Source organism: Emys orbicularis, chromosome 4 (assembly GCF_028017835.1).
Source record: "Emys orbicularis isolate rEmyOrb1 chromosome 4, rEmyOrb1.hap1, whole genome shotgun sequence".
Taxonomy (NCBI): Eukaryota; Metazoa; Chordata; order Testudines; family Emydidae; genus Emys; species Emys orbicularis.
The window spans coordinates 15,802,673-15,818,666 of record NC_088686.1 but is presented as its reverse complement, the minus strand read 5'-3'; the positions used below and the strand labels follow the sequence as shown (position 1 = coordinate 15,818,666).

Here is a 15,994-nt window from a genome sequence, read left to right as displayed (position 1 = left end):
TAGTTCACCCTACTGCAGTTATATAGAACTTGCATCTGGCAATTAATCTCCTATAAGTGGTGTTGTTAAATGCCGACTAAGTATTTCGAGATGCTCCCTTTAATATTATGGTTAACTGTAGAACTCATAGAATCGCTTTAAACCTGAAGATTAAGTAACATATTTTGAAGAAATTGTTATGCCAGCAGAAAAGTAATGACTTAACACTTAAATGTTGATTCTGGGAACTAATCAAAAATATTTTGGTTCAACCCAACGGGCACAGTGATTAAAATATAATCAGGAGCTGAATTCCTAGGTGTGATCCCTGTTGAATGAAAGCAGTTTTGGTAGCCCAGGCAGTATGAATATATGATGGCTTGTACTTCATCTACACTAGTGTTCTTACCCCACATGTAATCAGATAAATTGTCTATTTTAATGTGATGTATGTATGTCAGTTTTTATATGTGTTCTTCATGTAATCCTACTACAGCTGTGCTGTTTGTTGGATTTATTATTTTACTCGAAGCCCAGACCTTCAGTTATTAAGCTTCCTTTAAACAGGGCCACATGTTATCTTTTAAGGCATTATTTCTTCCTAGTGGAATTAGAAACTGAATATTACCAAATATCAGACATGAACATCAGGGAGAGCTCCCCATAGCAAGTGGCATATAATTCATTGGTTTTAGTAATGTATTTGAAAATTGGGAATGATTTTTTTTCACCCCAAGCTGCAGCTGTATTCTGAGTTATAAAGGGATAACAAACTGGCTCTTCTAACAAATAGCATGGGGCGAATCCTAGAGGTGCTGAGCAATTACAACTCCCACTGAAGTCCGTGCTCAGCAGTTTTCGGATTTCTACAACTAGGTTTTAGAAATGCAGTATTAGGATTCCATCCATCAGCCCTGTTAACATTTTGAATTTACTTAATGTTATACTGTTGGGTTTATATTTTGTATGAGACAAGACTGCTATATGTGTGATACACAATGTGAACTAAAAAGCTGTCAGTCCCATTCCACTACCCTTACTCATATTAATAGTGCTAACTCCGTGACTTTGAGGGATCTACTTGAAGAGGGGGTTGCTACTTAACAGGAGTAAAGCTGGGTCTAAGTAAAAACAGCTCTTTGATACTGTAATGGCAAACCTGTAAAATAAGACAAAAGCTAAGCCTGAGAGTTTCCCCATTATAATAATGGGCACTCAGTAATCATTTATGGAACCATCTCTGTCATAGTTCAGCTATGAAAAAGCCCCCCTCATTCCAGTGAATTAAAGCTACAAATTAACTAACAGAAAAACAACCACATGAGGCCCAGGTTTTCTTCAGCTACAAAGAGACAGACGGAAACAATTCAGACGCTGTACAGTAAATCGTTCTTTATGGGCTTGACCCTTCAAGGTGCTGAGCACTTGGGTCCTGATCCTGCAAAGCACTTCAGCGAGGGTTAGACTTTTAGCACCGTCTCGTGCCATTGAAGTCAGTGGTGCACCCAAGTGCCATTGAAGCACCTGCATAAGTATTTGGAAGCATCGAGTAAGAGCGCTCAGCAGCCTGTAGAATTTAGCCCTATACTCCTCGATCAAAGTGGTTAGCTGCCACTGACAAAGAATTCAACAGAATATTTTACTTTTACTCATTCTGATTAATTGTAAGTTTTAGATATTTCCCCCTTGTCTGCACAATAGCCAAACAAAACAGAAATTGCTAACCTTAATTTAGAGCCAGATTGAGCAATATGGTTCTGGTGCACAGTCGACTGGAGTCAATGAGGTTTATTCCACTGAGTTCAGTGGGCTTTGGATCACACTCCTATGGGTTACTGCCAACCCCAATAGTTCAAAAATCACGAGGCAGGCTATCCAAAATCAAGAAAATGACTTAAAAGTCATGACATTTAACAAAATACATTTTGAGTTCATTTTATATGTCTTCTGGTTTCTCAGCCTTTTGAATGCAGTCAGGTAACATTTTCAAGAGTTTCTCCGCAGACTTGAGGGTTAGAAACTTACTTTTTTGTATAAAATGAAAGATCAGATTGTCACACAATCCCTTTACTCCAGGAGCTGGGGCTTTAAGAAGATCATCAAGTGTTGTGAGACTTGCAATAAAATCATGAGAGCTGGCAATAATGTAGCCCTCTACTAATAGTAGAATAACTACAAACTACAGCTGGTCAGAACATATTTGCCAAAATGAAATTCTATCAAAATATGCTTTGTGGTTGAAGCTGAAACCTTTCATAGAGACGTTTGGTTTTTATTAAACTTTAATCATGAAGGTGTATGGATCGCAGGGGGAGAAGGGAGGGAGAGAGAGAGAGAGACTACTGCTGGGTGGTAGGGTACTGGCCTGGGATGTGAGTGAATGTTGCTTTGGAATTGAATTGTCATCCTCCGGTCAGATCTAATATAAACCTTTTCCAATTCCTGGGGGTTCCTTATTGTTGCTTGTTTCTTTGAATAGGTTTTATTTGTATTTTGTATTTTAATAATTATTTGCAAAAAAGCTTTACCAATGTTCAGCTGGCTTTCTGCCCATGTTCTATACCATTGTTGCTTTTTCCCTCCATTGGCCATTTTTGAACCCATTGCTGTTTTTCCAAAGTGCTTGAAATGACCTTTTTCATTCTGTTTTTTTATGTAGTACCATGCAGCAGGTAGGCCCAGGTTTTCCAGAGGAGCTCAGGGCCAGACTTTCAAGCGTTCAGTGACCACAGTTATGGCCAGATTTTCAAATGAGCTCTGCTCCCATTTGGGTTCCAAAATAACAGTTGGATTTTCAGCTGAGCGCTTTGTTGAAAATTTAGCCAAGAGGGTCCAGTTATACTTCCACGGTAGTCAGTGGCAAAACATCCATTGACTTCAAGACCTAAAGGCCCAGACCCCACCATGTTTTCGAGGGCTTAAGACAGAAAGTCAAAAATTTATGAATGAACCAATCAAAGCATTTCATATTGCAGTTATCTCCTATACTTATTGTTGATAATTTAGAGTTGGCCAGTTCCTTCATGCTTTAGTGTCGATTCATAGATTTTAAGGTTAGAAGGAACCTTAAACTAATCTACTGTAACCTCTGACATAACACAGGCCATAGAATATCAGGGTTGGAAGGAACCTCACGAGGTCATCTAGTCCAACCCCCTGCTCAAAGGGGGACCAATCCCCAGACAGATTTTTGCTCCAGATCCCTAAATGGCCCCCTCAAGGATTGAACTCATAACCCTGAGTTTAGTAGGCCAATGCTCAAACCACTGAGCTATCCCTCCCCACCCTAAAATCAAGCGCCTCACTGCCTGGAAACAATAGCTCAAGTCAGAAATGGCAACCCAGGCCCCAGTGAGATTTGAACTCATGACCCCTGGTTTACAAGGCCAACCCCTGAACTATAGAACTAAATCATGTTCATGGCTAAAATGTTTAGATACACTAGACTAAATCTGAGATGAGATAAACATGTGCAACACCCACCCAATGCTTCAGCAATATAATTTTAGGCTTCGCAGGTGGTCAGTTAGGAGTCAACCTAAATTACCCGCAAATACTGTATCTTCCAGCAGTTGCTGTATAGCTCTTGGTGCAGAATTTACTGTGTTACATGTAATTGCTCTTCTTCATCAATGTTTTACTGGCACATGCCCAGATTTGGTATTTCACTTTGCGGCCAGAGATTCAGGATAATATTGCATTAACTGCCTAGAAAAAACAGACTCTGCAGCTCTTCTCAGCCATTTAGATAATGACAGCCCTCCTGTACACGCCACCCAGGTCCTTGATGAATAGAGCATTTGTTAGAGAATTGTTTACATTTTAATATTTTATCAGTGGAGAGATTCAGAGCTTTAACAAAAATTAAATCTTAATTTGTGCAGTTTCCTCTCAATGTGTTAGGTTTGGAAAAGATTTTCTAGGCATTGTAGTCTGTAGATAACTTTTTACATTTTAAATTGAGTCCCAATCCATTGCTCCAGCAGTGTTCGGCCATATAGCGCTGTTAACAGGATATTCTGTATTTTGACACCTGAGGCCCTTTTGCTGAAAGTTGGTCTTTGGCTGATTAAAATTTAAAACAACTGAAAGGAAACATCTGAGAAAATCCATCTGAAGGTGGGTGAAACTAGGCATGCTCCCTGTGGAGTATTTCCTGTGTGAACAAACAGCTGTTACATGTCTGGTGGTTTGTATCATTCCCTGAATTTGGCCCATGTACCATTCTCAGCAGACAGCACAAACAACGGGACTGCATGCTTACGAGATTCATGGGGACAAAGGACCTATATCCTACAGTCTACTGCAGCATCAGGCTGTACTGCCTTCCCTATTTGGGGCGATGGCTGATGAATCCAGCAGCATCACACACACCCTTTGCGAATCCAGTCTCTGAGCCACCACAAATCTGTGACCAACTCTGAGCAGAAAGTGCAAACTCACTGTCCCCAATCTTCAGGCTTCTAGCCTTAACTGAGACCTGTCCAGCCACTCATGTCTGTCTCCCTTTTGCTCCTGTCCTGGGAGGTGTTCCTCTTGGTAGCCATGACTTCACAAAGGAAGATTGGGCCCTTTTATCTGTTTACCCTTTCTAATTTTTACCAGGAGATTTCCCCCCCACCCCCCATATCTGCCCAAACTTCTTCCCAAAGGTCCTGTCAGGCTCTCACATCCACTAAGATATTTATCTGCTCAGTTTCTGTTGCCAATTTAAGATGGAGAAGTATATATGGTGGATTCATATAGACATCTGAAAGTCTGCTTAACTGGAACCTTTGTGAACCTTCTGTGAACCTGAATCCTTATTCATTCTCTTTGCAGGCCCCCAGGCGAGTTGATAAGGCTTGTAGCTTTGTTCTCTGTTGGGGAGGTCAGAGTATTTACTGCAGAATCTTACAAATTGGCATTTAGCCAATCAAGCATGGCTGTGCTGAAAGTCTGGCCCTAAACCTTGCATGTTCCTTACCAGTTTCAAAAATGCTATTGTTACTGACTGGATGTCTAGTTAGGTATTACGGAGACTGGGAATATGCTTCCTTGTGAAAAAAGTTTTAAATTTAACCTGAGGTCTGAGTTCTCTCAGAACACGTTTTCCAAGAAAATGACCTTGCTATCTATACTTATAGCGCCTCAGGCTTAATCCAACAGATAGTTTGGAATTTATACCAGATAGTTCCCTTCTAAAAACTCCGAGTGAGTAGGGCCTTGTCTACCCTCGAAGGTAGTATTGCTTTAGCTGTATTAGCATAATTAAAGCAATGCAACCATCCCTGTTGTATGCACGGTTGTATTGTTGTAAAAGTGCTTTACACTGGTGTAACTATTCCCAGACGGGGCGGGGTATAACTATACTGGTACAAAGCATCTTCGTATCAGTGAAACTACATCCAGACCAGGGGGTCTACCTCAGCAGTGCAGGTAGGGCGGTACGCTCCGGTACGCCGTACTAGCAAGATATCTATAGATGGTACAGTGTACCAGAAAGAGGAGCAACAGACCGTGGGGCCGCTGGGTGGCCCCACACTGACAGCTCCTCCGGTGCAGCTATGCTGCCCCCAGCCCTTCCATGCAGGGTCTCCTCCATCTGTGTAGAAGCCCCGCTGGAGGACAGGGCTGGGGGCAGGGCTGGCCACTGGGGGTGGTATAGCTGCGTCAGAAGAGCTGCGAGCCTGGGACCACCCGGTGGCCCCATGTTCTGCTCCTTTCCCCACTGCGGTTTCCGGGAGAGCCCTGTGGGTCAGGGCTTTCCTGGGAACCATAGTGGGGAAAGGAGCAGAACCCCTAGCCCCGCCCTCTGCCCTTCCACAGAGCTGCATCTCCTCGGCTCCCAGCAGCAGCCCTGCCGGAGGACAGGGCTGGGGGTGGTACAGCCACCAAAGGAGCTGCTGACGTTCTGCTCTTTTCCCTGCTGCAGTTCCCAGGAAAGCCCTGAACTGCTGGGCTCTCCTGGGAACCACAGCAGGGAAATGAACAGAATGTGGGGCCACTGGGCAGCCCCATGCCGGTAGCCCCTCCAGTGCGGCTGCTGTACCGCCCCCAGCCCTGTCCTCCAGCAGGGCTGCTGTACAGAAGGAGAACACCCTGTGTGGAAGGGCTGGGGTGGTACAGCCACACCGCAGGAGCTGTGGGCATGGGGCCGTGCTCCTTTCGCCGCTGTGGTTCCGAAGGCGCAGCAGGAGGAGGACAGAGCCCCCCCCAGGTAAGGGGGGTGGATCATGGGGAGGGGACAGGGAGACTGTGGGGGCCCTGGGCTGGGGGCGGGGCGGGGAGGAGTCATGTGGAGGGTCATGTGAGGAGGTCACGTGCCCCCCCAATTGCCCCCCCATACCAGTAAGAAATGGATTCCATTTGCACCGCTGGTCTACCCGTATAACTATTGCAGTAAAAAAGATCACAGTTCTAACTGATAGAGCTAGACTGATAACATTTTCAAGTGCAGGCCCGATCTCAGTCTTTCTTTTAGTCCAACAATCAACATAACAGTAGTAACCACGTGAACATCCAGGGCCTGATTCTCCTTTGCCTTTTGCTTTGTGTAGTCCTTTACACTAGTATAAAGTGCATGTATAAAGCTACCCATTCTGGTTTGGTAGCTTTCACATTTTCACCCACTTTAAGGCCCCTTTACACTATCAGAGCAGTGGGAAGAAGCTTCCGTGAAAATGGAAATCAGAGCCATAGTGATTTACATCCACTTTGCACTGGTGTAAATGTCTACACAAGGTGAAAGACAGTGGTGAATCAGGCCCTTGCATGTTGGTGCTACAGGATCCTTTCCTTAAGGCTTGTCAACATGCAAAAATTATTCCAGAATAAGATAGGGTATGAATTTACAGCATAGTAGCTATTTCTGAATAACTCCATGCATAGCGCAGGTCTACACTATGTGGCGAGGTGGACCTAAGTTACGCAACTCCAGCTAGGTGAATAACATAGCTGGAGTCGACGTACCTTTGGACAACTTATTGCGGTGTCTACACCACATTGGGTCAATGGGAGCAACTCTCCCGTCGACTTACCTTATGCTTCTTGTTCCGGTGGAGTACTGGAGTTGACGGGAGAGCGATCAGCGGTCAATTTAGCGGGTCTTCACTAGACCCGCTAAATCGACCCCCGGTGGATCGATCGCCGCACATCAATCCTCATAGACACTCTTATTCCAGATTAAAAGTACCTTTTTCTGTACATTTTTTTAGGTACCTATTTTAGCTCATTCAGTTTCCCAAGTGGATTAAGCTAATTCAGAAAAAGGCATTCTGATTTCAGAATAAGAGTGTGCACACATGGATTTATCCCTGAACAGCTATTCCTGAATAACTCCATCTGTGGATAAGTCCTTAAAGTAGTCTAGGTCAGGGCCTAACTGTGGAGACAGATTTTAAAATTTTATACCCTACAGATCTCTCAAAACAGCCATTTTGCAACACCAGCCCATGGCTATATCTCTACATGCATACCTGCCTAAATATCCAAATTGCAAAGTGTGCATGCACATTTGCTTGCTTAACTTAAATGCATGCTGTTCATACACCTATATTTGAAAATCTGACTTTTAATTTCAACCAGGTAAATTATCCTTTGCAATTATCTGAAAGGAGAGTGAAAGAGAAATACCTGAATATTTGCCATCATTTACTAATAGCCATCAGTGAGCTGGGGATAAAATATAACATGTGATTAGTCTCTGTTCCCTGATGGGGAAAATTCTATCGTGTTGCAGGATTTTATTTTGTTTTCACCCATTACATTTGTTAACAAATGTGGCTGATTTAACAAGTGTAGCATCTTTCAAATATTTGGAAAAAACACCAAGTTCAGAAGAGTCTTGAACTATTTGTTCTTGTTTTCATGCTGTCTGAGCACGGCATAATATCACCATGCTCTTGCCATGCCATGGGAGTTAAGGCTCCTATTTATCTTTGTGTTCAAAGAAACAGACAGCGTCCGTAAAGTGCAAAATATCAATGTTACCTTTTGTGTCTGTCCTTTAAATCCTTCCCCACTTCAAGTTACCACACTGCCATTTGACTCAAAAGGCAACTGACTCATGATGTGTGTAGTGGCTCAGCATCTATTTGATGATCCCACTGCTGTTTGCTATTTAACAGAACAGCAACAAACATCATGAAAATCTGTTCATTTCTCTGAAGGATGATTCATTTATGTAAGAATTTTGGTACATTGCTTAACACTCAGTATTACACAAGGGCTACATGTATATATCATCTGCTTTTAACCTTTCACCTTTAATTTGCTGGGTAATATTACCTTGCATTTAGAAAGAAAAGAAACATTTCCCTTACATTGTGGGAGGAGAATGATAAGAGACAACTCAACGATATTGCTTATTTTCAACTGCAGGCTGTAGTTGCTCAAAGCTAAACTCCAATTTTCCCAAGTGCACATCACAAAGAAAAAATAAATTAGGCATTGTTGTACATGTTTCAGTAAATTATATAACTGTGCTGTGTGTGTATGGAACAGAACTGTGTTTATGAACAAGGACGATTAACTACAGAAAGGGCATTTTAAAATCAGTACATTAGATAAGTGATAAATTACTCGTAAATGCTCTGCAATAAGCATTTAAACTTTATGCCATCTCATTTTGTAAAATGCATTAGCTGGATTATGTATTCCGTATTCACCCTCATTTAAAAAAAATCCTTTGAAAACCAGACTCAGTAAGAAAGCCTTTATAATCTTCATTAGAAGAGATGATTCCAAGATGTAGACATTTTTGTCATTAATAATTATGATCACCCTGGATATTATTGCTATCCATATACATGGAATTTTTGTAAATTCTTGGCCTCAACAACTTCCTGTAGCAATGAGTTCCACAGTTTAATTGCATGTTGTCTAGTAAAGTATTTCCTTCTATCCATTTGGAATTTCCCACTCTTTGATATCACCATATGTCTCCTTGTTTTTATGCTGAGTCAGGGAGAACAGAAGTTCCCCATCTGCCTTCTCTACTGTTCATTATTTTAAATACTTTATCATATCCTCATTTATTCATCTCCTTTCTAAGGAACAATCCCAATCTTTTCAATGTCATTTCATGGGAGAGATTTTTTTCCAGGCTGTTGATCATCCTTCTCTGAATCTGCAATATGCTTTTTGAGATGGGGTGACCAGCACTGCAGATCTACACTTCAGATCTGCCACTTCTCTGGTTTACAGTAAATATGAGCAAAAGTTTTAATCTTGAGATATTTGTCATGACACATGGTTCTAGCTATGACATTGAACGTGTGTCTTTTCTTTTGTGCAAAACTGGATGGTCACATTCCCCGGTACAATCCAGACCAGTGTGCGGTTGTGTCACTGCCTGCCCCATAACCTTGGGTGCCTCACAATACTTTGCTGTTGTAGCTCCCAACCCGGGATGTTCACAAACAGCATGCATGCAGGTCACAGTCTAGGAGTCTGTGTATAGTTACAGCCCTGGTCCAGCAAGCTTTGTATTTCTGTGCAAATTTGCTCTTATACCTTGCCAGTGGTGCAGTAGGACCTGCTGGGTTGGCTGTGATCCTACAGTAATGGTCATATAAGTCAGCAAGTGAGTTTTCCCTGGTTTGCTAGAAAACACTTGTCTATGTTCTTGCAGCACAGATAACCTCTGCCTTTTCAACTGGTGTTAACTCACTGCAGAGATCGATGCTTTCCAGGGCTGAGTCAGGCTAGCATTCAACCATCAATCAGTGAGGTGATGTGCCTCAGTTTCCCTTTCTACACAACAGCTTGTGTTGACCATAGCTTGCCTGCTGTGATAAGCTTTAAGTCTGTTTACATGCACCAGCTGTGGGACCCCATTATCACGAGGCCTTTTAACATGGTCTGTATCTTCATTTACCTCTTCTGTCACCACAAAAGGTCCTTCCCAAGAATTCTGCCTTTTAGTGCTTAGCACTAACCTCAGGTCCTCCATTTCAAAAGAGCATTTACAAGTATGTTGGCCATACCACACCTTTTGTTTGGACTGTTCCTGAGGTTAGTCTGAACCATTTCCATTATGTCCATTAACTTCTGTAACAGTGTCCCCTTCTCAGGAGTCTCAGATAAGATCTAAGGGTCCCCTCACTTCTTTTCCGTATAGAAGATCAAATGGGGCAAACCCTGCTGACTCTTGGGGCACTTTCCTATAAGCAAATAGCAAATAGGCTAATAATCCATCAGTGACATTGTCCCAGACTCCGGTTCTCTTATTGATTCTGAGCCTAGATTTTAGAATTCCATAGAACCTCTCCAACAGACCATTTGTCTCGGGGTGATATGGGATGGCTTTTAGTTGTTTTGCCTCACACAACTTCCATAAATTTGACGCACATTCATGTAAAATCTCCTTAGGGAAACCCAATCTGCTAAAAATAGCGAAAATTGCTTTTGCAACAGAATCAGCTTCAGACTAGTGAGGAGTTGTGTCACCCCAGAATATGATAGGTACCTATCATTTCACTTTGCAACATCCAAATAAAAGGAATAGTTTGAGCCACTACCTTCCTAATAGCTTTGGCCAAACCCAGCTCTGGAGGCATGGATTTTATATACACTAGTTGTTACTGAAATGAGATAACACTGGCTCCATGTTTTAGAAGTGTTAAGAAGTATCTGTAAATGTTCAGATATCTAGTTTTGTCTTAATCTAGATGGTAAAGTCTTCAAGGCAGGAATGAGATCTTAATATATCTTTCTACAGTGCCCATCCCAGTGGGGCTCTGATCCTGATTGGGCTTTTGGACAATACTGTAACATCAATCATTAATAATTCATCTAGAAAAATCTCTTAACTAATTGTTAGCAGCACTGGTCAAATAGCAGAAAATCAGATTGTCAAATACAACTAACTATAAGTGCAATGTTCAGTTCACTAAGATTCGTGGGGTCAGTTTGTTTGTTGTTTGCAATTTTTCATTGCAATGACCATTGGACATTCTTGAGAATGTTCACAAATTCCCAATATTTCACAAATTTTAGAGCAGATGATTGTGCAGCTGAAAACATAAAACACAAGCTCATTACACATTATTTAACATTTGCTATTCTCCCATTTAAAAATAAAATGTCATTCAGTTAGGGTGTAAAAACAGATGCCCAATTGCACAACACAATTAGAAAATATTTAATGCAAACAGTCATGGACAACAATTCCCTAGACAATTATTTGTCAGAACTATTCAGTGAATGCAAATGAACAAGTTCGTTCACAGGAATCAGGGTCTCTTTGTGAATGATTTGCTAGCCAAAAAGGGAGTTGATTTTTTTAGCAAATGTTATTCTTAATTAATAGTTTGATCAGCTCTAATCATTAGATACTTCAGTAAGGCCCAGATTCAACAAAGCACTTAAGCACGTGCATAGCTAGGGTAAAATTTTCACACACACATACCCACAATCCAGTTTTTAAAGGGAGCTTAATAAGTCACTTAGGAGCCTAAGTCCACATCCAAAATGTATTAGGCCTTGCAGTGCTGAACAGAGCAATGCCTAAATACCTTTAAAAATCTGGGCCTAAATTCAGAATAATTGGGAACTGAAGAAAATTTGGGGAAGGGACTAATTGGTTTGCTGAAGAGCAGTGTATATGTGTGGTTTAATAAAGGTGTCCTGCTCTTTTTTTCAGGTAAAGGTGATGTGTTTGGCGATATCTTCTGGAAAGAAACCACTTTGGCCCATGCGTGTGCCAATGTCCGTGCACTGACGTACTGTGATTTACATATTATTAAACGGGAAGCCTTGCTGAAAGTTCTGGACTTTTATACAGCGTTTGCAAACTCCTTCTCGAGGAATCTCACGCTCACTTGCAATCTGAGGAAACGGGTAAGGCACTTGATCTGATTCTCACCATTCCTAGGGGAAAAGTGATTGAGAACCCCCCACAGAGTCTGTGTAGCAAATAGCAATCCCAAATTTAGTCTTGATGTTTTCAGGTCAGTGCAGATTAACTAGACTGGCAGTAAAAGCTGTGGCTATTCATTAATGGTCGCTCCATAAAAGCTACCTGTAGATTTGAAGCTCAAAGTATCTGCCCTAGGAGGGTGACATATGAATTACACTTATTTTCTTTTTTCATTCCTTTTACATACTATATAAGGCTGTGTTTTATAGTCCAATAGAATCCAAATGATTACTTCTTCCAAGGTGAAGTTCACTCTCCAATCTACTAAAATCCAGATCAGAGGCCATGCTGATGGGACATGGACCAACTAAGAGTAATTTATTGATGTGAAATAAATAAATTATACTCAAAGGTATTATGTTAATACCTGCTTCTCTTGCTTACTCAGTTTAGAATTTTAATATGGCAAGGTTAATAAAGCTTGACAGTGATTTTATATTCACAACTCTCTTTTTTTTAACCCACCTTCTCATTTTATAATCAATCAGCAAAGCTCACTATCTGTTAGTCATTTCAAAGAACACTCCATGTGAAAATTAATTAGCTATAAAGATGTATCTTGAAAATAAGTTAACAGATCCTTTAATTCGCATTGCAGCTGCAAAATTTAATCTTTATGGAGGTGTTTTTAAAGATTGATGAGGGTCATATACATTTGATTTGCATAGGGAAATCTCATAACAGTGATTTATAGATTATTGAGCATTAACTGAAATCCTTTTACAGTTGAAATGGATCTTTTTTTTTTCTATAGCTGCACCTAAGGCATCTCATCTGAAGTTACTGTAAGGCTATGATGATGTTTTAAAGACAATCCAGCCATAGAAAAAAGGGAGTTCAATGCTTGTAGTAAAATAGGAATTGCCCAGCTGGAACAGACTGGTGGTTCTTTGAGCCTAGTATCATTCTGGCAACAGTAGCTTGTACATGATGCTGCACAGGAAGAAGAATGATGGTTCTTTAGTGCTGTCAATGCAGTCAGCAAAGTACAAGATGTAGAGGAAGGGGGAGAGGTGGGAGAGGTTAAAATGGGCCTACAGATGCATCCAGTCTGAGTTAAGGCCAAAAAAGAAAGCACAGCAACAATCCAGTTTAGGTTTAAGATTGTCATCTTACCCTCTCTTGTAATTCCCACCTTGCTACCTGCAATGTGCCATGAATTGCCAGTCCAGAGTTGAAAACTCTGCTCAAGAACCTGGGCGGAACCCGGACGGATATGGGACCAGGGAAGAAATGCTTGAAGGCATTTTCATGGGACAAGCTAATACGACTCACGCTGTGTCAAAACATACATTCTGCTTCTTGTGGCTATAAACCTGTCACTTAAACTAACTTCCTGAGATTACACCTCTTCCTCTGGAGCCATGCCAGAGCTGTGCATTACCGAAAGCAATGTGAACACTTTGCTGACAAAGCAGTGGACTGCAATTCTACTATTCACATAGCGGAAATCCTTTCCCTTCCTCCAAGGAGGGAGAGGGCCTTCTGGCAGTGGGACCCAGTGTGCTTCACAAGGTGGGGTGCAATATAAGGGGTGGTGGCACAGATACAGGTGTGCAATGCAGAACCGAGCTCCCTGCATGCTAATCCCTAGGGACCAGGAAGTGCAGTCTGGGGAAGGCCTGCAGTGTGGCTGCATGGATCACTTAGACATGGATCCTCTGTGTTACAGCCACAGCAGTTACTATGCAGGGCTGTAGTAATGGCAGTGGAGTGCCTATGCAGCCACTTGACACCCTGATGGTAATGGTGGGAGAATTCTTTTCACCAGTGGAAGGGAAGATTTGTGCTAGGAGGAGCTGAATTTCATAATGAAGCTTATAAAGAAAGATATGTAGATTGCCTTTCACAGGAGAGGAGAGATCCCCGTTGGGTACATAGAGCAGCAGTAAATATGAATGGATTGGCAGTAAAAGGTTCTGAAGAACATGGCTATGTGGAATCACACATGATGTCTATCTGTATCTTCTCAACATCCAGGAGATAGGTTTGGGGGGGAAAGGCCTTTTCCTAAAAGAACAGTGCTGGGACATTCAGCCAGTCTGGTGCAGGGATTTTCTGTGCTTCATTCCTAGGCACTAGATAGATTTTTATGCTCTTAGATACCATACCCTGATCCAAAGTGCTATTAAGTAAGTGACTTCAGTGGGCTTTGGATTAAGTTCCATGGGCAGAAAATGTTCATGCTGCCCCTTGTGTACTCTACTAGGGACAAAACTGCTAGTTTAAAGGTTCATTTCTTAGAAAATGTGGCCCTAACTATCCAACAGATAGTCCGATCAAGCGGGCAGAAGCAGTCAATCAGGTTACAAGAGATTGGACTGACAGTGCTGCACAATTGTATTACAGCAATTTGTGCAGTAGTCATTTAACCTAAATGGAAGTAAAATCGTTTTCTCCTTTAATTGATTTGAATAGAAATATATTTAGCACCTTTTTTAGTTAAGTCATCGCTTTCAAGAGTCACCACTAATTTTAACAAACATCAACCGCTGGCTCTTCTGTGCTCAAGAAGATGATTGTTTGCTCTCACTGTAGCAAATGCAGAGGTACAGAGAATTGTTCCCCCATCTGGTTTATTGCTTTACACACACACACATTTCTAAAGCACTCTTTGCTTCAGCAAGCATTAAGATGTAGTCCACAGACTGTACAGCAATTGAGGCGTTTAACAGGCTAATAAATTAGTAATAGTACTAAGCATGAAAGGTTAGTTCCACATGACAAGAAAAGAGACAGGCACATTGAGGTGGAGAAATAATGTTTTCTCACTCCCCAATAATATCCAGAGACCTGGCATGTTGAATGACCTACTTAACAGAGCTGTGCAGCGTGCTATTACCAACTCAAGATTTTTTATTTTTTTTTGTTGGTTAGGTAGTTCATCCATCACAATAAATTTATGGGCCCATAAAATCAGAGTGGCTGCTAGCTCTTCAACCTGCAGCGATCTCTCCTGCTCAGAATAACGAAGTGACTTTTAACCTGTAATTGAAAGTGTTGCATCATCTTTCTTTGTGTGCTGAAATGCGCATGCCACATCTAACATCACTAATCCGGACTGCAAGGCAGGAACAGAACTTGGAACTTTTTCCAAGTAGAGAAAATAATTAAACTAGAAATATTCTTGAAAACTGCAATGAGATTCATGTCCATCTCTGAAAACTGAACGTTAAAGACCAGCGCTTGGAAGGACCCATCAAACAGTTACTAACTGACTTCCGATGTGGGAGAGAATATTTATAACATCTAATTCATGAAATGCCTTTTGAGAATCTGTGCTCTTTGGATTAGGGCCTTGTTTTACAAGCTTGGCCTGTGAAGCAATCATAGCAATCAGAGCCTAGCGTATGGAGTCAGCAAATAGGTTCCTCCAGGAAACAAGTACTCAGTTCAAATATTTTTAAATACGTAGGTTTCCAGTTCTTGCTACCACTTCCACCTATACCAGCTAGTGGCAAAATCCCCAGGTAACGGCCAGACTCTCATATATTATATCTTATTTTGTACACTGTGCATTAAAGTATGGGGTGTTGCCATTGACTTCAGTGAGGCCAATATTTTGCCCATGTTTTTTAAATATAAATGATTGCATGCTGTTATTTTCCACAGTGTCTTATCCAGTGCAAGGATAGATGGTGCTCAGGGGCTGAAAAAGGGGTGTGTGACGAATGAGACTGTGTCTATAGGATCTCTGGCATATTCACTGTTGGAATGTGTGTTAGAGAATGAGGCATAGGAATGCAAAGAGAGAGAGGATACATTTAAGGCAGTTGAAATGTCTTTATATATATGAATATATAATGGCTGATGTATAATTCATCTAATACAGTTTAAACATATAAGGTTATTTACCTGCAGAGCCTCAGGTCATGACATGTCATGGCCCATTGTTTTTCTCTATACTTGAAATTAGAACAATTTCTTTTTTAATCAGTTCCCTACTTTTTGCTAGTGATTTTTAATTAAGAACAAATCTTAGACCTTAAAAATACCATTATTTTCATTTGAGCCAAATATTTGTATCTCTTCAAAGTGAGTTTCATATTAAGGTCTTTGTTGGCATCCACATTCTTGTCCATTTTGGAGGCTTTCCTGAAAGCAAACTAAATG

General features: G+C 41.3%; 1 protein-coding gene across 1 annotated transcript in view; it reads left to right on the top strand.

Moving 5' to 3' along the window:
* Positions 1 to 15,994, top strand: part of KCNH5 (potassium voltage-gated channel subfamily H member 5) — a 219,763-nt gene that overhangs the window by 168,506 nt on the left and 35,263 nt on the right. The window contains exon 10 of the mRNA XM_065403569.1: positions 11,606 to 11,802. Within this exon, the coding sequence (XP_065259641.1) occupies positions 11,606 to 11,802 (197 nt within the window). The remainder of the gene's footprint in view (positions 1 to 11,605; positions 11,803 to 15,994) is intronic.